At 40.0% G+C, this 23,619-nt stretch overlaps 1 protein-coding gene across 1 annotated transcript; it reads left to right on the forward strand.

Moving 5' to 3' along the window:
* The first annotated feature begins 387 nt into the window (after positions 1 to 387).
* slc2a2 (solute carrier family 2 member 2) lies at positions 388 to 23,453 on the forward strand. The gene is made up of 11 exons (NM_001011453.1): positions 388 to 412; positions 7,846 to 7,941; positions 10,974 to 11,146; positions 11,375 to 11,499; positions 11,984 to 12,099; positions 13,232 to 13,394; positions 19,126 to 19,313; positions 19,535 to 19,639; positions 21,225 to 21,326; positions 22,183 to 22,386; positions 23,103 to 23,453. Exons 1-11 carry the CDS (start codon positions 398 to 400, stop codon positions 23,301 to 23,303), a joined length of 1,488 nt encoding a protein of 495 aa, NP_001011453.1. The 5' UTR covers positions 388 to 397; the 3' UTR covers positions 23,304 to 23,453.
* The last annotated feature ends 166 nt before the right edge of the window (positions 23,454 to 23,619 follow it).

Here is a 23,619-nt window from a genome sequence, read left to right on the forward strand (position 1 = left end):
GTTAACTGATTGATTCCTATAAAAGGACATTGCTCCTTTAAAATAAATCATTGATAAATGAACTTTAGTAACTTTGTGAAAATGAAAATAATAATAATAAAAATAATAAAAGGGATTACTGGTAAATAACAAAGGCTGCCTGCTGTCTGACTGACCGAATGTCCATTGTTTCAGCTCAGTGGGCTGCCCAGCTCTGAGCCCCCAGGGCTGTCCCTATGGAAGGAACAATAGGGAGTATCTCCTACCTGTAGCAGCCCCACTCCCAGCCTTCCTGCTACTAGTGCCTGCCCATTCCCCACCCCAAGCTCAGCCCCGGAGATACCTGTATTTAAGCCTGGATGTGTCACACACACAAAGTCGCTGCTCTGGGACTGTCTGCGCCGATATGGACGGGAAAATGAAACAGCAGAAGGTACAGATTTTATTTAGATTTTGGATTTGCAGAATCAGCCCTATTCTTTACATACAAAAACGGGACATGGGATTTTACTAGTGTTTTTAATAGAAACGTGTGCCACATTCTTCATTCAACTCCCAATGCACAAACTATAACTCACTGCATTGCCTCACAGATATGGGGGGATTGAGGTAGAGGGGCGATCTGGGTGCTAAGCCCGTCGGGCAGATCATTCCGACCTCAGAATAGATATATTTTACTTTTGCCATGAAAGCAGATGTGAGAAATCTCAGGCTACTCTGACAATAAATAACTTGCTTAAATGATACTTTGGCCCCGCAAGTCTTGCGCTGTTAATAAATCGATCTTTCAATCAGTCTTTCTGAAACTGGAACTGTCCGTTAGTATTAGCTTTGGGCTGTTACCCCTAAGTATTAGCTTTGGGCTGTTACCCCTAAGTATTAGCTTTGGGCTGAGGGGCGCCCCGGCACTTTGTCTCTTTCCCTATCACTTGCTTGATCCAATGAATGGAATGGATGCGATTTGTTTGAAAAGTGCTTTATTTGCGGTGCTTATTCCAAAGCTTAGCGACTAGAAATCATTAATGAAATGACATGTTTTGCCCTCATACTCTTCCATATACTGTGTCTGTAAAACTGCTGAATCAGCTGGATAGGTTACTGCCTTCCCTTTCCTACTAGGCAACAGTACTACAGACTTTAGCACACTTTGTCTGCCCTTTATCAGCCTTGAAATTCACTGCATTGGTTGCTTTGAAGAGATCATTTACAGACTGGGTTAATAACAGAGCAAAGTGAAGACACTAGATGAGAATGTTGGGAGGTGGTTAAACAACTGGAGGGCTGCATATAGATAGGTAGGGGCTTGTCCCTGTAACCACCATGGCAGCTTCCAAATTTACAATCAGAAATATACATACAACACAAAAAACCTGTGCTTGTATTACTAAACATGTAATGATAAGTAAGTGAATGTAAATAACACCTATAAATGTGATATGTGCACAAGTAAGGTAGTGTATCACTACCTATTTTAGCTTTGAGAATGACCTATTACTTTGAAATTCATTCTGCAGCTCATTTAATTTACTATTGTCTGTTGTAAGAAGACATTGTGGGGATCATGGAGATCCTTGCTAAACAGTATAAGGACATTTTGGGTTCAAACCAACAGGAACAAGGAGGACAATATTCGCACATGGATTTGCCATCAGTAGAAATAGCAGGGTTTTCATAAATGTATTAGTAAATAAAGTCCAGACTTTATTTATTATTTTATTTGAACCCAAAAATGTCCTTCTGCTGTTTAGCAAGGATCTCCATGGTCCCCACAATGTCTTCTTACAACAAACAATAGTAAATGAAATGAGCTGCAGAACAAATTTCAAAGTAATAGGTTTCCTATTTAAGATAAACATTTGGGGCTGACTTTATTGAAATATCGGTCCATGATATAGATTCAGAGAGTGAGAAATGCAGTAGAAGTCTCATTGTCATGCAATAAATATAAATAAATAAGAGATCCAAAGGGAGAGGCAAAGAAAGGCAGAGTCCTTTTTTGATGCCACCTCCCCCGCCCCTAGTGAAATTACTGCTGTGACCCCCACTAATGACCTTTGTGTCCATCTGAGACTGCCTCCTTGGCTAACAAATGCAATTAAACTAAATCAACAGAACAATCACTATTCACTAGGAAACCCACCCACCCCCAAAACAAGTCTTGTCACCAGCACCAGAATATGGCTAGTTGTGTTTGTAAGCTGCCTGCTTGTTTAGCCTAGGGATGTGTAACATTCTTTGCCTCCACTGCTGCTGAACTACAGTTCCCTGCTTAGCTAGAATGGGATTTTGGTTTTAGTTGTACAAGAGCTGGAGCCCATAGTGTTACCAGTACTTGATTAGACACAGCAAGTGCATTTGCTGTATGTCATTATAACCTCTCATGCTGCCTAAAGGTGGCCACACACGTGGCGATTTCCGATCTTTCGTGCGACCATCGGTACAATCAGCCACTAACCGTTCAGGGCTGAAACGGCAGATAAGCAGGTAGAAACAATAGGATTTCTACCTCCTTCTGCCGATTCAGCCCCGAAGGCAGATTTTGATCAGGTGCCTTTTATGGCGCCCAATCAAAATCTTTTAACCTACCTGATCGGCGAGTCGACCGATATCAGCAGCCTCCTGTGATATTGGTCGACTCGCCGACTTGCCATACAATATTATCGGTGCGTGTATGGCCAGCTTTACACTACATAAGGAATAGTGACTATTGAATAACTAATGCTGACCACACATGGGCAGATTAAATCTGCTGATTCAATGCTTTTAGACTGAGTTGGCAGCTTCTTTGCCTGTGTATAGGGCCCACTGATGAGCATGTCGGGCTAAAATCTGTTCAGATATCAGTCAGGCAGGTTTAAAAAATCCCTTTGGACATGGGGATGTATTAGTATGCATGAGGTCCTGGACCAATGGGTCCCCGTAGGCCTCAATGGATGATTTTTGGTCAGATCAGCCCAGTTTGGACCAACACAAAATCTTGCTGTGTATGGGCATCATACTTCTGACAATGTCAGGAACACCAGGAGCCTTGGGTCTCTTCAGTGTAATGCCCTTTGGTTATAGCAGGGGTCCCCAACCTTTCTTATTCGTGAGCCACAGTCAAATGTGAAAAGGCTTGGAGAGCAAAACAAGCAGCATAAAAGTTAATGGAGGTGCCAAATAAGGGCTAAGATTGGCTATTAGGCAGCCTCTATGCACACTATCAGCTTACAGGGGGCTTTATTTGGTAGCAAATCTTGTTTCTATGCAACAAAAATCTGCCACCAAGTCAGGAATTGAAAAATAACTACCTGGTTTGGGGGCACTGACAGCAACATCCAAGGGGTTGGTGAGCAACATGTTGCCCGAGCCACTGGTTGGGGATCACTGGGTTATAGTCTGGCCAGTCCTACACTTACTTATATCTGATTCATAAAGAATTCTACTGCTTCATTATACATTTTTAACAGTGCCAAAATTTTATCTGCAACTTACTTGCTTATATATTTCAACACCCAAATGGTTGCCCTTTCTTTTGGCTACGTTGACATAGTTGGCCAGCTTGAATATATTGCAATATATAGAAAACAATCCATGTTTTTGTTTTAAAGGGGGGCATATGCTGGCAGCTTAATGCACAAAATGTCTTAGGGTAAACACACACGGAGCTACTAGTAGCAGCTACTTGTCATGGCTACACAAAACAGACAATGCTGATTATTTATTGATAATTGTCTCTATGTGTATTTTGATTCTCAGGGTATTTTCTTGCATTTAGGGCTCTGGCACACGGGGAGATTAGTCACCCGCGACAAAACTCCCTGTTTGCGGGCGACTAATCTCCCCGAATTGCCATCACCTGCCATCCCACCAGCGACAATGTAAGTCACCGGTGGGATGGCACACGCGGCGGCGCGATTTCGGCAAATCGCCGAAAATGCCTCGCGAGGCAACTTCGGCGATTTGCCAAGATCGCCTGCACAGCGTGTGCCATCCCACCGGCGACTTACATTGTCGCTGGTGGGATGGCAGGTGATGGCAATTCGGGGAGATTAGTCGCCCGCGAACAGGGAGATTTGTCGCGGGCGAATAATCTCCCCATGTGCCAGAGCCCTTAGTAGCCGTGAAAAGTAGCTGCTACTAAATAGCTCCATGTGTCTTTGTTCAGAGGACCTCTTGCCTTTGTCTGTGGGAATTTTGTGGCCACACCCTCATTGAACCCCCCGCCTAATGCTTTAAAATATATTATGAGCACAACTTTCCCTTTTTCACATTGGGTGGATACATATTGCATATAACAGATGTTCAGTGGTTCAGCGTGGTGCCATCAGTACTGCCATCAGTTCCATTAACTCATGCATTCCCATACAGTTGAATAGATAAAAAACTAACCACATGGGAATGCAAGAAAAAAGCACCCATGTAAGGGCCCAATTTGTTGGTGCTTATGGGCCAGATTCGCTAAACAGCTATAATAAATGACTGCTCATTTAGCACATCAAATTGTAAGTTACTATCTTTGGGATAACGAATCTCACGTGGGGCATATTTATTATAGTGTGTAGGTTAACATCACTGGTGATGTTGCCCATAGCAACTAGGCAAGTAACTATAGAGGAGGCAGACTCTGAGGTTGCGGGGGACAAGGAGGCCTGGATTCACAAAAATCCACCCTCGCCAGCCAGTTTTTACAGAAAAAACTGAGAATATTAGCCTCCTCCCCCCCCGATTGCATGTGCGCCCGCCGCAGATGGCTGTTCTGCAAGCAGACAGGGAGCAGGCTGAGCTCGCTGTGTCCCTCCAAAGATTTTCTTTGCAGGGGGGCCCAGTGACAGCTTGTTACGCCACTGATAGCAACCAATCAACAATTAGATCTGAATGGTCAGCTACAAGTTAGTAAATAAAGATCTGATTGGTTGTTAGGGGCAACATCACCAGTGATGTAATAAATATGCCCCACACAATCTTTTGGGGTAATGTATCTCACATGTGGAGGAAATAACTCACTAGTGATAATATCTCTCTATTCACTAAGATTATAAAACTGTTTTGTAGGTGATATGCAGTGTCGGACTGGGACCCCAGAGGCCCACCAGAAACCTCAAGACCATGGGCCCACTCTCCAACATATTTTTCCTCCTTTCCTCACCCAACCTCTTTATTCTCCTATTATTTTTATTTACATTCTAGCATCTATTCTTCTATCTATTTCTCCTCTTTGTTCCCATTCAGAAGTAGGGAATGACCATGAAGTAGGCCAAATGGTCAGAAGCAGGAGGGCCCACTGACCCCTGGGCCCACCGGGAGTTTTCCTGGTATCCTGGTGGGCCAGTCCGACACTGGTGATATGTCACCAAAAGCCAACCCCACCTGAGGCGTAGGCACTGTACTGAAAAATGTGGTTTATGTAAAAGGGATCCATCTCTGATTGCACTCACTCCTGTATACATAGCTTCATGTGCCTGTGTGCAAGGGGGGCCCGACTATGATTTGCTGGGTTTTTTATTAATTTAATTTTTTATGGGTTACATTTTGGTGCCCACAATGCTTTATTTCACCCACAATTCTAGTGCTAAATACTCCAGAATTACTACAGGTATGGGACCTATTATCCAGAATGCTCGGGACCTGGGGTTTTCTGGATAAGGGATCTTTCCGTAATTTGGATCTCTATACCTTAAGTCTGCTAAAAAATCATTTAAATAATGAATAAACCCAATAGGATTGTTTTACCTCCAATAAGGATTGATTCTTTCTTAGTTGGGATCAAGTACAATGTTCTGTTTTATTATTACAGAGAAAAAGGAAATCATTTACAAAAATTAGAATTATTTGCTTATAATGGAGTCTATGGGAGGCCATTCCGTAATTCGGAACTTTCTGGATAACGTGTTTCCGGATAACGGATCCCAGTGCTTGTAAAAGGCAGATTTTGGACCTAAAGTGCATAGTTTACAAGATAAATGTTAATGCAGTATGTGTGCATGTTTCTGTTGTAGCTATGTCCTTGTGAATTCGTGCATGACAAATTGTGGTACTGTCTATACAGAGAATTGTATTAAAACACATAAATTAGTACTTAATCAGACTTACCCACCCCTGGGAACACAACTCAAAAGAAGAGAGGACATTATGGGATTAGGTTCATTTACACAAAAATGCACATTTGTCTATTAGTTAAACACAAGTAGCAGCCACAAAAGTCTGGCTGAATACCACCATTGTGCTAGCAGCCATTTTGCCAATAATCTGATGCCTATAGCACAAGTGTTTTGACCAATATGGTGTTTTGAGGGGAAACTGGGTGGTCAAAATTCCCTGCTCTGCTAACAGCCCCTCTTTATTGTAATGAACTGTACATTCTCAGGAGGGAAACCCTCAGTAGTGTGGCTCTGTATGTGTAACATGCATCTCTCAACCCCACCAACATTCATAGTTACATAGGGTTGAAAAAAGACCAGAGTCCATCAAGTTCAACCCATCCAAGTAAACCCAGCACACACAACCTATACTTACCAATCTATACACTCACATACATAAACCATATATACCAACATCAATACTAACTGTAGATATTAGTATCACAATAGCCTTGGATATTCTGCTTGTTCAAGAATCATCCAGGCCCCTCTTAAAGGCATTAACAGAATCTGCCATCACAACATCACTAGGAAGGGCATTCCACAACCTCACTGCCCTCACCGTGAAAAGCCACCTATGCTACTTCTAATGAAAGCTCCATTCCTCCAATTCACCTTTGAAAGAACAGTAACACCAAATGAAAGTGTATAAAGTAATTAAAATATAATGTAATATTGCCCTGCACTGGTCATGTGTTTGCTTCAAATCCCTACTGTTTATATAAACAAAAATGATATGTAGCCAAGGGGGTAGTTATTCAAATTAAAAGAGGAGAAAAGTCACAGGTTACATAGCAGAAAACAGACAAGCTGTGTAGATTGCCATTGTATTCTGCAGAGTATCTGTTACCTGCTATGTAACCTGTGCCTTTTCTCCTTTTTCCAGCTTGAATGGCTGCCCCCGTGGCTACACAGCAGCTTATTTATATAAACTATAGTATTATTTCTGATGCAAACATAAAACCTTAATCAGTGCAGGGCAACAGTATATTATATTTTAATTACGTTAAAACATTTTATTTTTTTGGTGTTGCTGTTCCTTTAATGGAGAAGTTCACCTGTAAATAAAACGTTAGTATGTTATAGAACAAGCAGCCTTTAACTGGTCTTTATTATTTATTTTGGGTTACTGACCCCAGAAAAAATGGCAGAGGTTTTTATTGCTATCCTGCTTTTTATTTCTCATCTTTTTTCAGACCTCACATATTCATCTCCCTTTCTCACTATAAAAGGCTGCCCAGTTGCTAGCGTTAGGAAATCACATACCACTTGAAATCCACTGTAACAAATTGTAAATACTAAAAATCACAAACACAAACAAATGAAGTTACAGAGTACAAAAGGGGCTGCGGAAGCACTACAAACATACAAAAGAGGGTACTGGTCAATGGATATTCCCTGCTCTCATAATTTTAAAAGTTATTTATTGTGATGGGATGTGTGATCTCTGATGTTTGCACTCATTCTAAAAATTGTAACTGTTCCCTGTTAGACAATAAGATGTATTACATTGTTGATGTTAATGTGTATGGCACCTCAGGCACACAGAGGCCCAAACAGCCCCCCACCAGCCCATTGAATACTGACTATCCATGGCATCATACAGCAGCCCCTCTGGCATTTGCCAGAATCCACAGATTGCCAGTCTGGGCCTGTGTGCCACGTTCCTATTGTAATTTATCACTAACATATCATAATTGTATCAGCACTGTTTTACATTTTATATTATACTTTTTTTTTGTTTTAGAACTTGACTGGGACCCTGGTGTTTGCTGTCTTTACAGCTGTGTTGGCCTCACTACAGTTTGGATATGGTATCGGCGTCATCAATGCTCCTCAAAAGGTAATAAAAAGAATACCTTACAATAAATCTCTTAAAGTAAAGAATGCAAGAAATTGCTACTTTGGGAAATAACCCTGTGTTATGTTCTATACTAGTACCCGAGCTACAAGGAAGCACAAACATTATATAATATGGCGTAGCACTGTAATAAAAATGCAAACAAATGAAACCACGTGTTGGTGTAGCTTAACATTTTTTTAAAATGTTACGCTGATTCACCTCCACACACTGTTCGTGAGTAAATCTACTCACCAGAATGAATAAGGTATTAAGGCTCAATCAATTACTTCCACAAGGCAGAGACTTAAGGTCCCCATACACGGGCCGACTATAGCTGCCTATATCGGCAGCTAATCGGCCCGTGTATGGGCAGAACAGAGCTGCCTGGCCGACCGATATATGGCCTGAAATTGGCCAGATCTCGATCGGCCAGGTTAGAAAATCTGGTCGGATCGGGGATCGCATCGGCTCGTTGATGTGGTCCCCGAACCGACTGCCCCATAACCACAAATGTAATCCGATCGTTTGGCCCCAGGACCAAACGATCGGATTATTTTTTTTTAAGTTTCTTGCTACCCGATATCGCCCACCCGTAGGTGGGGATATCGGGTGAAGATCCGCTCGCTTGGCGATCTTATAGTGTATGGGCACCTTTACACATGGTTCCTTAATGACTTGCCAAGTTCATCATACAAAAGACAATAAAAAGCACATATAGGGGGTGATTTATCAACGTTGAAATTCAAACATTTTAGTTGGTATCATGCATTTAAAGATCAGAAGTTCTGTTATGTTTACTTTAACTGGTTGCATGCATGCCCATAGCCCATGTGCAAAACATACCTACCATGGAATGGGAATCTTACCTGCATGGGGGGCAGTGGCGTAACTACTCAGTGCTGAGCCCCCCTGCAAAAAACTCTTCGGAGGTGCCTGGCCCTGACTTATCCCCCCTGCCGCTTGCATATAAATCCCACTCTCCTTCCTGAGAGCCAGCATGCAGCAGAAATTTATATGCAGCAATGGCGAAAGCAGACCCCCGCAACACCACTGGGTCTGCTTCCTCAGTTGTTATGCCACTGGGAGGGGCAAGGAAATTTGGATTAATTCATTTTAGTATTTATATATATATATATATATATATATATAGCAGTGACATATTTGTGATTCAGTGGGAACGAGCAGCTTGTATCCTTATCAACATGTGCTACAGAAAGACAACGCTAGAAAAAGGCTAGAAAAAGTTTGCCGCTACATTACTAACTAACCTCAAAGGAAAATATACACATTTTCAGTAATAACATTTATATTGTATTTGCATTACAAGGAATAACGTGAATTATGAGGGTATTAATTACTGGGTAAACATTCTTTCTGTTTGCCTCTACAGATAAGAATGAGATCAGCCATATTCTAAATCATAACTTGCTGCATTAGAAAGCACCTGCCACCTGCAGATAATAATGCACTGATCCTATTATGAAATACTTAATACCCTGAACACAGCTTACAGCACCAAAAAATGAAGGCATGCACTTAAATATAATCTAAGGTTACCAATTGTGTGCTTGCTTCAGAAACACAGATACAGTATATAAATAAAACTGCTGTGTGGCCTTGGCCTGCATTCAAGCTGAAATTGGGTTACAGGACATAGGTGTACATAGGAGATAATATAAGCATACCTGGTTCTACTTGTGCAGGACAGGCCCAACTGGGTCTCACAGGAAAGGGGTGAGTTTTGAGAAGATATGGGACAGGTTTGGGCATTACTGGACATGGCCAGGCGAGAGTGTGTGTGTGCTGAATAGTCTAAAAACTTATTGTACAGCTCTCCGGAATATGTTGGCACTTTATAAATAAATGTTAATAATATTAATAATAATAATGAAGACTCAAATGAAGCGAGCTATGCAGTGACGGGTCCCCCCCTGAGGGCCCGGGGGGCCAGTGGGTCACGGGGGATGTGCCAGAGCTGAGTGATGACAAGTCAGGGCAAAGGGGCTGGGTGAGTTCTCTACGATTTTTTTGCAGGGGGCCCCGGTGCAGAGTAGTTACGCCACTGGAGTTATGCATCTGTGGGACACAATGATTTTCGTGCTTAAGAAGATAATCAGGCATTACATGTCCTCGATGACTCTAAATGAATGATGGGATACATGAGATGTAGAATGAAACATACAAAATAGGATATTTTTTTGCCAAAAAAAGAGTTTATTTGTAGATGCAGGGAAAAATAAATCTGTCAGGCACCGGGAAATGTGCTTGAAATTGTAGATATAATAGGGCAGATAAAAATGTTGGGACCTACAGATGGCCAAACAAGGGTTGGGTGCAGGGTTGGGTTTTCTGACTGTACCATGGAATAGCCCATGAATCACCCAAAGGAAGTACAGCTCATGCATACCCAAGTCAACCAATTAGTTTAGTAATTAAGTACTTTGGCTATTTTTTTTTCAACTTATCAGCTTTGGTTACAAGGCCAAACTGAAATGCAGAGGGTCCTGCAGAGGAGAGAATTTTAGCTTCTGATGAACTCTATTCCCATCCCCAGCTGTGATAAAGCAGAAAGTAAAGTGCTTGCCAGAAATGCTGTCTGTGTTGGGCATAGGAGCCAATCAGAAGCGAGTATGTTACGTATTTTAGCTTCCGATTGGCGCCCAATGCAAAACACAGACAGGCCGGCCTTAGATGACGTCAGAATGCAAACCAATTACTTTTGAACACACAAAAGCCCTAGAACAGAGTGTATGTTCATAATTTGTATAACTTTACATTCTGTCTGTTCATACAGTTGCTGCTGGTGTGCCATTTTTCATGTAATAACAAATTTAAACATTAATGCCTCTTTCTGAGCCCTATTTCTTTAAGCTTGCATGTGAAATGAACAATTGCCTAAGTTTCCCAAAGCAATGTTTTTGTATTGATTTACTGCACAAATGCATTTTCAGCTGCACGTTTTATGTCTTCTTCCAAGCTAATTAGACAATGAATTATTTACAGTGAATACTAAACCTGTCTTTTTGGCACAGATTATTGAGAATCACTATACGCGGGTTTTACTGGAAGGCAGTGAAAATCAGACAGATACAACGCCTGTACAATCGTCTGTCAAGATGTATTGGTCCCTCTCTGTATCTGTGTTCTCCTTGGGTGGGATGGTGTCATCATTCTTCGTTGGATGGATTGCAGATAAACTCGGAAGGTAAGTGAATGCTCTTTCTTACTCACTTGTGAATTGCCTTAGTTACACAGTGCTAAGGGTAGAAGGCCTCATTCACTCACTCTATTTGGCCGTTAGCTCTACAGTTGCTAGTGGAAAGAGACACATTAAATTTAGACTTTGTGAATCGTCCCAGTACAACCATTACAGTGAATGAGCTCTAGATGATCAAAGAATACTAACACTGAAAAATTATGATATTACTTACAGGATTAAAGCCATGATGGTCGTAAACATTCTGGCAGTTATTGGGGCCCTTCTGATGGGGCTGGCTCCACTGGGTCAAGCGCACGCTCTTGTCATTGCTGGTAGATTAATCACAGGTCTTTACTGCGGTAAGTAGAACTTGACTCCAATGCAGAACACCTGCACTGCATCTCAGCTGGTTCACTGACATTCCAAGCCACATGAACAGTTTTGTTTAACATGTAGACACTTAGAAAAACGTTTCTTTAATATTTTATTAAGTTATTATCCCTTTATGGCACTGGGTAACATTAGCCACATTCTTTATCCTACATGTGAGAACACACATATGAGTCCCTCCTTATCTGAAAGCCTAACAAGCTTCAGCTGTGGGTAGGGAGGTGTTTGTTTATACGAAGGACTTCTCACTGGACTTTAACCAGATTTTACTATTTGTAACCCAGAAAAAAGGGAAGAGTGGAAGTGTCATCAGATTTACAAACTGTAGATCTGTTCTTTGTTCAGCCTCCATGTACTGCAGAGCCACATTCACCAATGATAAAACAGATACTAATATTCATGCCTGAACAGACATTTTAGTCTGAATTGCCTCTGCGTTTCTTCTTTTCGTAGGTCTGGCATCAGGACTGGTTCCCATGTATGTTGGAGAGATCTCCCCAACAGCACTTCGAGGAGCTTTAGGAACTTTGCATCAGTTGGCTATTGTCACAGGGATCCTGATTAGTCAGGTAAAACAATATCAAAAGCATGAGTTTTTTGGACAGTGCTGGGGAGTTCAACCAATTTGTAAGGGACTTACAGAGACTGATAGCCAACCTAGCACTTTGGGATGTCTTGTCTGAATGACACATCAGCTTGGGGTACTTTCTATTAGATTGCAACACAGCCATATTATTAGATTTTCCCAGTGATGCCTTGCACCATCCTGGGCCAGTGCAAGCTCACTAGCAATTATTTTCCCAGACCAGGGAAGCCCAGTACCAAAGATAGCAGTTACTATGAAATTACTATACCTTGCATGTACTGTGCAGTGCAAGGGATCCCTGGTAAAATAAAAGTGATGGCTGCACTGCACTCTTGTGAAAATTACCCCCACTTGGAAGAACCAGCTGGGGGTCCCAGGTTAGTGATTAGTCACTGGGGCACACCCAGATACTTGTGTCCACTATACAGACACCTTGCATTAAACTGCCATATTGCTGTATTAGATGCAGTGTGCAATGTAGAGGGTAGAACTAGGAACCCTGAAATGAATTATTGGATTAAGCAGCTGTAATTCTCCCTTTGCAAGTTACACCTACACATGCACCCTAGTGAATTGCATGCTAGTACTGTTTTCTGGCACCACAAATGATTTGCATCCCTACTGGTAGTTATTGTACAATTAGCTGCATGTACTTCTCTGCATGTGTCTTCTATTACTTTGGAAATCTAGGTAAAACTGCAACATTATGGATCAAAAATTGTGATTTATGTGTTTTACTTTTGGAAATGAGCAAGTAAACTGCACTTACTTATGGCAATAAAATAAAAATCAAAATGTATTTTATATTAGTGGATGAATTATACCCTATATATTTACACAATACTATGCAAAGTAGAACAATACAGAAATTGTGACAAAAAGAAACCAAATAATGTTAAACATACTTCAATTAAAGTCACTGGAAATGAAGCTTTTTTTATGAGTGCTGTATAATTACACTAATTACATATTAATTTTCAAACTGGGCAAAGGGAATGAGGAATTGTGTAAATCTTTTTTTTTTAAAGCCAATGTTTATTTTGCCATACATACATGGGAAAACCTTTTTTTACAAATCGATGACAATTCACAATTTAATGCCTATTGCACCCTAGGTGGTCGGACTTGAATTTATTTTGGGCAGTGAGCATCTTTGGCCTGTTCTGCTAGGCCTGTCGGGAGTCCCTGCGGTTGTGCAGACCATCCTTCTTTTCTTTTGCCCTGAAAGCCCCAGATTTCTGTTAATCAAACTTGGGAAGACGGAAGCAGCTAAAAGAAGTAAGTTTTTTACTTCAAATGTTTGTTTTGTTGTAGGACAACATGCATAGCTTGGATTTAGCAGGAGGAAACTATGAAGTAGCATAGACGGCACTGCTCTGTTAGTACTTTATAGCAAATCATTGGAAATGCACTTGTATCATATTAACTGTACAAGAGGAGCACTCAAGCCAAACAGCTATGTGTTACTGGACTATATACTTACCTTTCTTTTAACCCTCTTTAAGTCTTAGAACATCTTTGATTGGTTGCTATTGGCTACTGCACAGAGGCAAGTTGCCTGGCAACCCAATGCAACTATGCCTTCCAGCAATTGGATGTTATATGATGGATGTTATATGCTATAAATTTTGGCAAACTAACAACAGAGGTTATTTCATTGAACTAAACTTACTCTACTATGAAATGTCACTGAACTTCAGATTTTTGACTAAGAGACAGCAAATACTTTTAATTACGTAATAATGCAATCATTTAAACAAACGACCACAGAGCTATACTAGCTCTATATAACTATACTATACTTAAGTATATACTTAAAAAGTCTGCCAGTGCTGGATCGTGGTGTCATAAGCAGAGCAGACCAATAAGTACCTCCCCATTCAGCAAGTCAAGCAGGGAAGCCACCGCTCAGCAGCAGTCTGGTAGTGAAAAGAATTCTTCTACAGTGCACAATGCACAACTGTCCACTCTCTATCAAAACCTTCAGGCAGTTGAATCCTCTGCACATTCTGTTACTGTGTGCTAACAGTTTGACTGAATGGCGCCCCCTCTGCATGCCTGAGGCATCCGGCCTACTATACCTACCCCTAGTTCCATCACTGATACCTACCCACTATAGTTTATATAAATAAGATGCTATGCAGCCGTGGGTGCAGTGTGCACTGTGTTTTTGTAATGACCAGTTGGGTCATTGAGTTGTTATAACATCTTTGTTACGTATATAGATTGATTACTTTTTTCTTTGTGAGTAAAAGTTATATAATAGTGTCCCAGGAAGGGCAGAAAGCAGTGATATTACATGTAGTGATGTTAAATTTGTGTTATATAGGACAGTGCTGTAAAATCTATTCTATATTTTGGGCCAAAATATCCCATATGTCCAGGGGCAAAAGTGGGGTAAAATAACATCTGTAATATCTGCATGCAGATAACTTGGGAAGTCCTTGGGTCCTTAAGAGTCTCTTAAAGGCCCACATCTGGCCTGCAGGCTCCAAGGTGGACAGCAATGATACTGGCAAATGTTACTATTTGATCTGAATAAAGGGGGCCATACACAAGCTAAGAAAAGCTGACAGACTGTATTGGCAGTTTATTGGGCTAGGTATGGGGCTGACATCTGGACAAAACTCAGCCAGATTGGCAGGTTTAAAAATCCTGTCGAGGCAAGGAATGCATTGGCTCATTGATGCACTCCTCACCCTGACGGCCTGCTTGTACTGCGTAGTGATGATGGGCCAAACAATCACATCAGCCCAGTATTACCCACCTCAAGTTTGCCATCGCCAAACAAGCAGATCTTTACATGTATGGACAGCTTAACACACCACACTGGCTGCTAAAGTTTGTGCACAGAAAGGAAGTGATTGCTTACAAAGTCAGTTGCAAGCAGATAATTCATGTAACAATGTGCCCTAGTGGCTTTGGATCAACATGCCTATTCATAAAAATTGCAGCTGTAGCCCTTTAAGAGTAGTTGGTATAATGGGTCAAGAGCTCAAATCGACAAGAATTCTCACTGCCAGTTTTTATGTTTTGCAAGCAAATTGGCAGATAGCAGTAGAACTGGCAGTACCAATACAATAGATACTAGAACTGCACTACTAATCAAAGGTTACACCTAACTCATGAAACACATTACAGAGCAGTATTATTTGCAAACTCACAAATAAACAACATTGGGGTTACTAAATGTGAGTCCTGCCATGTGTCTCTGCTGCGCACACCTGATTTAGTTTGCTCTAGCTTTCTTAAATCATCTTTTTCACCTCCCTTCCATCCTACCTTGGATGATACCGCTTCTGCATTTATGATGACATTGCTTCTGTTTTTTTAATAGTGGGTAGTGGGCTGGGTTGTAAGTAAAGCTGTCAGTAAGGTTGAATAGTTGCTGCAGGAGGCTGTGCCAGTCAGTGCACATTCTCTCAAATGTTAACCAATGTCAAATATATTTTACTTTTTATTTATCAAGGTGGCAGTTCACTCAAGTGTGAGACATGCAGACCTGTGGTAGGTGGACAGGTACTAACTGCAGAAAAAAGCTTTTTTTGTTTGGGGTTATAGTTGTCAACCTATTCCCATGCCAAGGTTTTGTTTGGCTCATGTGCCAGTAATCACACAGAACGGCATTGATATAGATGAAATCGGAAATGTTGAATCTGAAGTAATGGAAGGTTGGTACAAATTCCAGGTTGTGTGGCACAAAAAATGTTAAATAGTGACAAACACAAGAATATATTTTACTGTGAAAGATACACTTTGGGCAATGCAAATGAAAGTCAGCACATGCCATTTGTTATCACTGAAGAATGTGCAGCTGCAGAGGAAGTGGTATCAAAGAAAGCTATGAATAAAATTCATTCTGGGCAAAGGTCAAAGTAATGTTGTGAAAGGTGTGTGGGGAGAGTATGGATGGTAAAATGGCATGAACACATCGTTTTAGCTGTGGCTATGCCTACAGTACTAGGGTGGAATTGTTAATATGACAGCCAAATAGGCAAGCTGAGGTTCCAGTTAAAATGTGCAAGAGAAGAGGATTTTGTTGCCTCCATTAACTTCTTTCCTCCCTATGTTTATGTGATAAAGTGTGACTTTCCAGGGGTCATTAAACACAAAGGGAAGTCACCCTCAATGTGACATTGTAACCCCAGTGATGCCTTTGTGGGATTGTTACAATGTAGTGAGACATATAGTAAACAAGTGGAATGAATATTAGTAGGTAGTGAGCTCAACTGTTGTATTGAAACACATTAGGGGTCATTTATAAACACTGGGGGAATCAGATGATTGTTTTCAGTGTTTAAAGTGGACCTGTCATCCAGACATAAAAAGCTGTATAATAAAAGTCCTTTTCAAATTAAACATGAAACCCAAATTCATTTTTATATTAACACATCCAAACCCATTATAGAGGCATTTAAAAATCCCAGATGTCAATCATATATTGCTTGCCCTGCCTTTATGCCTTAGGCATAGAGGCGGGGCAGACAATAACTTTAGCTTTTCGTTCAGCACTTCCTAGGTGTCACTGCACATCTCACTTTTCCCCTCCCTCCTCATCATCTAATTGTGTAGCCAGTGCAAGGGCCTGGGCATCAGGTCCCCCATTCTGGCATATAAACAAGATTTTGGCATGATACAAAGCTTGCCTTAATAACAGTGTCCACAAAATGGTGCCTGCCTGCTTGCTTTGATTGAGTAATTCCAAGACGGAAGGAAACAAGGTTTATATTGTTTATATAGAGTAAGTAAAGTTCATTTTGCTTAACTAACAATATAGAAAATAATTTGGAGTTATTTCTTAGGGTGACAGGTCCCCTTTAAAGGAACAGTAACACCAAAAAATGAAAGTGTATAAAAATAATAAGAATAAATTATACTGCTGCCCTGCACTGGTATAACTGGTGTGTTTGCCCCAGAAATTTATATAAACAAAGCTGCTGTTTAGCCATGGGGGCAGCCATTCAAAGGAGAAAATGCACAGGCACATAGGAGATAACAGATAAAACACTATTGTATTCTAGAGAGGTCATCTGTTATCTGCTATGTAACCTTTTCTCCTTTTTTCCAACTTTAATGGCTGCCCCCGTGGCTACACATCTGCTTGTTTATATAAACTATAGTAGTATTACTGTAGCAAACACACAACTTTCACCAGTGCAGGGCAACAGTACATTATATTTTAATTACTTTAAAAAACTTTTATTTTTTGGTGTTACTGTTCCTTTAACCTGCAGCTGACTGCAAAAATCTAACCACTAATTGGTTGCTATGGGTTACTGCCCAGGTGCAACTTTGCCCAGTGTTTGTAAATGAACCCCATTGCATCACTAGGAGTCCATGGTCCAACTAATGATAACCAAAACACTTCCTTTGCCACCCTGCTCTCTAACTACTTCAAGTCAGCTTGTGTTTCATTAACTTTATAGGCCTAAAAACAATGTCACAAATAGCAATAAATTATTGCTGCTTTCCATTCTAATGAACAGGATTTGTGTTGCCTGTGGTGCATGGTAGCAAGAATTGCAAGGGTATGCCAACTACCAAGCAATAACCTTTGGTTTTCCATAAGCATTGCTGTACCTGTTGCACATATCATAGTGTAGAAATCACTGATGGCACACAGGATACTCTGCTTGCCCTGGGCCAGTTACAGACAACCATCACAACACATCACCTTTGGTTTACAGCATTTGTATCCCAATCTTTTGAATTATTAAATGCTTGGTCTATAACAGGCACTAGTACTATCAAAGTACGAGTTCGAATCCCGAAATGGGTAAAATTCGGATTAGATACAATAATTTCTGATGATTGAAAATGTCACGAAAATGCTTACAAAAAAATCGTAATAGTCACGATAATATCGTATTGGCAATCCGAAAGTCACAAAATGTTTGTATCTGAAAACCTTTCTGACTTTGATCCTTCTGTGCATGCTCCAACCTGGCCAAAAGAAAGTCACGATATAGAAGCTTGAATGAATCTGAAACTTTCGTACTCGTTGCGGCAAATACGATTTTGTCAAGTAAATTTTGGCGCACAGTATGACAAAGTTGCGCAAATTAGTGAAAAAAAATCACAGAAAATACGCACAGTACAAATACTTAGAAGTACAGGTATAGGACCTATTATCCAGAATGCTCGGGACCAAGGGTATTCCGGATAAGGGGTCTTTCCATAATTTGGATCTTCATACCTTAAGTCTATTAAAAAATCAATAAAACATTAATTAAACTCAATAGGATTATTTTGCATCCAGTAAGGATTATTTATATTTTAGTTGGGATCAAATACAAAGCACTGTTTTATTTTTACAGAGAAAAAGGAAATCAATTTTTAAAATCTGAATTATTTGCTTATAATGGGGTCTATGGGAGACAGGCTTTCCGTAATTCGGAGCTTTCTGGATATCGGGTTTCCGGATAAGGGATCCCATACCAGTATTAGTATTATGTTGAGAAAATGTAGCTCATCCCTTATCATATTCAGTACATAGTTCATATATAACTCTTTTATGAACAATGTCTTAGATCAGGCTGTCATGTGGAATTTGCCCAAGAGGAATTTTGTGGATTTGAGCTCGGCCCATTAATGTTTAGGGCATTAAACTCACTACTTGAAAAAAGTTGAAGCCACTTGTCTTATATAGACTTTTTCAAAGAGTGAAACAGCTTTTCATGTGAGTATGGTTTTCACATTTCTACCAAGCACACAAGACCGAGCAGAGTTGTGCTAAGAACTGTGCAGAGATTCTCATGGTGCATTAGATGCGGTTTTCCCTGAATTAAATTGTTTGAAAAGCTTTGGTTATTTTCCTGGGGCTGTTGTATAGGCCTGAGATGCAGTGTTCCTTTGGCCATAAATATATCCTTGTTTGTTAGGGATTAGATGGTGCCAGTTTGGCATCACACTGTGAAATGTACTGTAGATCTGCAATAGCTGTCCTCTGATTTGCAGTGAAGTCACTGCAAAAATTTCCCCAATCCTAAATCAAGATCTATTTTTACAGACTTAATAAAGCTCAGAGGAGAATATGATCCAACAAAAGACATTGAAGAGATGAAAAAGGAAAAGGAAGAAGCTGAAAGTGAAAAGAAAGTTTCCATCATACAGTTATTCAAATCTTCTAATTACCGACAGCCTCTTGTAGTTTCTCTCGTGCTTCATATCTCTCAGCAGTTTTCTGGAATCAATGGGGTAAGTTCTATATGATTTAAATATATAATTTAAGGGGAGAATCTGCATTGTTCTGTTCTTGAACAGTTGTTGATGTATAAATCTAAACACCGCTCCAGTAGGTTTGGGTCTTGCCTGCATGTGAATTGTAGCTCAGATAAAGTGGCATGTCAGGGAGGGCATATTAATTCAAAACCAACGTTTTTTTTATGACTGTAACTTCTGCCTTTATTTATTCACAGATCTTTTACTACTCTACAAGCATTTTTACCAGGGCAGGTATTAGCCAACCAGTATATGCAACTATTGGCGTTGGTGCTGTCAACACAGTTTTCACAGTGGTTTCGGTGAGTAAATAATGGTTTGTCATTTGTTATAAAGCTATAAAAATATAAATACCTTTGCAGCTGCAGCTAACTGTGATGAAGAGTCATTGCCAGGTGATGCATCTAAGGCCCCAGGCCTTAATGCCAGTTAGGGGGAGATCTGTGGTACAAACATATTTGCTGCCCTAAAAATAAAATGGCTGAATGATCATCTATCTGTAACTTTGTTGTGAGCTAATGGGGGCCCTCACCAAAGGTTGGACCTCCAAGGGGGTCTTGAACTGTAGTAATATGTAGGTTTTTTCAAATGGGAAGAATCAATCAGTGCTAAGTCTGGGAACTGTAAGTAAACTCAAACTATTGCAGGCCCAGACTGGGATTCAAAATAGGCCCTGGCATTTCAAATACACAAGGCCCAAACAGCCCCCCAGACAAATAAATAGTGACTGCCTGTGGCCTCTTACAGTAGCCCCTTTAGCATTTGAAATCACAGACTAACAGTCTAGTCCTGATTAGGCATACTGTTCTGAATGGTTATTTCTCCCATACATTCAGCTTCTGTGTGTGTTTCCTGCAGGCAAAGTCAGACTGGGGCTTGCTTTTGAACTCCTGTAACTTAAGTGATGATCTTGGTGTGCTTGTTTGTGACTGCTATTTAGCAGAGTTGCCCAGAGCTGTCTGATCCAATGATTAATCTGTGCCAGAGAGAAAATGCTTTTCACACAATGTTCAAAAGTACTGCTTACCTGGCACTGCATTAGGTCCTGATTTATCTAATTTTATCTCTGTTTACAAGGTCAAGCACACATCAAATGCTGACATAAACAAAAAAAGCCATCGTCATTTAATTATTACCAAGCATGTGGAAATGAACAAGGCACAGCAGAAAAAGTATGCGGCTTAGGCCCATGGCACATGGGGTGTATTCTCTGTTAGCATTTTTCAGCTAATTCCAGGCATATCCCATTTATATAAATGACAGGTTGCACAGTCATGTTTGGGTACTATTCATGTATATATACATGTATCATGGCATTAAAGCAATAAGCCTTGTGGGGCAACTTCAGGATACTATGAGATGCATATTTTACTACTGGTCATTTACATTAATTCCGGTATGGGCATTTAGTAGCCTGTGCTAAAGGAGATTAAGCGCAGGTGACAAATGTTCTGTTAACAAAGTGAATGTGGGCTACTCCACAGGATTCAACCCTACAGCTTGGGAACTTCTAAAACTTTTTTTTTTTTAAAAAAAGATCTTTTGCCAAAAATGTTTTTAAAATATTATAAAGGAAAACTGTAGTTTGATATTGGTTATTATATAATGTATTGCAAATATAGTTGGCCTTTCTGAATGGAACACCACAATATATAGAGTTACATATATGGCCTTTTCAGTGATCATAATATCAATAGGTTGCATTAGACATTGAAACAAAGCTAAAATAGCCACATGCCTTATGCTCTGATCATTCAGCCCACAATGCAGTTTCACCTTCATGCTGAATTGGATTTGATGCAATGAGATCACTTGACAATTTATGTAGAATGTTTAGAAGTGAGTTGATAGTAGTTTTCAATCAAAGCTGTTATTCTTGTTTATTAGGTGTTCCTTGTAGAGAAGGCGGGTAGAAGATCCCTCTATCTGGTTGGCTTAGGAGGCATGTGTATCTGCGCTATAGTTATGACTATTGCATTGGCACTTTTGGTAAGTACAACAATCCCTGATCCAACTCTAAATTCATTAAAACTTCAGTCTCAAATTATTTGATCTGTAAGAACAAAGTAAAGGAAGCATTACTACACGCAATCTGGGAATGCATCTGACTATGCCATGTTGGGCGAATCAGGTGACTACAGGTCCAATGCAGACTGTCACAAGAGGAGTCCATCAACAAGCTGATGCTCACTTTCCCAACAGGATTTTCTAACCTTATACATAACTGGCAAATTAAATCAATTTTCAAACTAAAAAAAATATTTCGGTGCCACTAATGCACATTATATATTACTTAAAAAGTAAACTACATGCAGACATACCCAATATATAAATGGAAATATTTAACTTTGACTTTATTACATCTTGTACCTTTGTGCTACTAATCTTAATAGTTTACTTAGTGATTACTAATTTATATGTAAAACAAAGTAATCCTAAAACTTGACTGCTAAAACTTACCTCTTAATAGATTAATTTTTGCAAATAAACTTACACCTCAAGTCTCTGGGTCCAGTCCGACCTGTCCTGTCTCTCCGACTCTGGTAAAGCACTAGCTGAATGTGGAACACAGGGTGCAGGTTCCCAGTGTGCATGGATTTAGTGCTGATCTAGATATTCACACAATGTCACAAGGTTTAAGATCATCAGACAGGCTGGATTAGGACACAGTGTATGTAGCACAGCGCTGCAATTTATGGAAATTAAGCCCTATGCAATGTAACAAACAGCAAGTAATTATCCCTTTGAGAGTTTAGTTAAACCTAAAGAAAAAAAATCAGGCTCAAATGAATTTTGATTATGTATACACTTATGTAAAGAAGCCTATGTTTTGTTTTCTTTTTAGACTCAGCATGCTTGGATGAGTTACCTGAGTTTGGTCGCCATTTTCCTTTTTGTGGTTTTCTTTGAAGTTGGTCCAGGTCCTATTCCTTGGTTCATTGTTGCAGAATTGTTCAGTCAAGGCCCACGACCTGCAGCTATGGCGGTATCTGGGTGCTGTAACTGGACGTGCAACTTTATCATTGGGATGTGTTTCGAGTACATAGCAGTAAGTGTGAATTTATTACTGAATATGTAATTAGAGAGGGAAATACTACAGATTTACAAGTAAATTATCTAATAAAGGATATTATATATGTAAATAGGGTGTTTTATTAAAAGAACTGCATTCCTTGCTTGCCCTGGTATATAAATCTGGTGGTTAAACTCAAGGGCTATGCCCCTGATGAACCCTTATCCCAACTACTCCAAGTTCACCCTAAATCCTGTCCAGTCTGACCCACTCCACTGGCAGATGGTTATAAGGAATATGTTCTTGCCACTGGGAAAAATTACTGATCTGCATCATCAAAGAAGCATAGAGAGTTAATAACACCTTCATAGCGTAGTTGGACAGGAGGTTTGACAGCTGTAGTAGGCAAAATGTGCAGAACAGAAGCTGATGTCCTTGTAAAGCTTTTGCTTACTTTCTAGGTACAATATATGTCACGTAAACAACAAATTTGTTTGTGACCTTTGACTGTTATAGCATTTGCCAACCTAGCTGGACTTAAATGGCCTATATTTGGCATTTTATCTATGTGTATTGTATTATATGCTTTTATAATAATTGCTGAGGTTCCATAACCAGTGTCATCTTAAACTATTAACTTTCTTCAAAGGTGCACTTAAAAGAACTAAATGCCTTTCAATATGTTGCCATATAACGTTTGGCTGATTTAAGGCTGCTATTCTTAATGCTTTGTTATTCTCTCTCCTATCCAGGATGCATGTGGGCCATATATATTCATCATTTTTGCTGTACTCCTTTTAATATTCACCGTTTTCACATACTTTAAAGTTCCTGAGACCAAGGGCAAGTCATTTGATGAGATAGCTGCTGAGTTCCGAAAGAAGAAACTTTCAACCCGCAAAGGACTTAAATCTACTGAAATGGAGTATCTGGGAACCAGTTCAGAAGCATGAATATTTCCAGCAAGTGCAAAGAAGGAAAACAAAGTCATTTTATAAATATATATACATATACATGATATACAGGGTATTACCAGACAACTGCAATGTTTTTTATAGACATTTATTTTTATATTGCTAAACTAAAGAAGAAGGTGTGCTTGAGTTTGCAGAGTTTTTTTTTTAAGGAAAAGTGTAAGAGACAGACGGGTGTCTAACCACAGTCCTTCAGCTGCTGTACAACTCCCATGATCCTTAGACAGGATGCTGACTAAAAATAATGAGAATGGCAGTTGTACAACAGCTTTAAAGCCAATGATGCAGTCTCTGT

The sequence above is a fragment of the Xenopus tropicalis genome, chromosome 5 (genome assembly GCF_000004195.4).
Source record: "Xenopus tropicalis strain Nigerian chromosome 5, UCB_Xtro_10.0, whole genome shotgun sequence".
NCBI lineage: Eukaryota > Metazoa > Chordata > Amphibia > Anura > Pipidae > Xenopus > Xenopus tropicalis.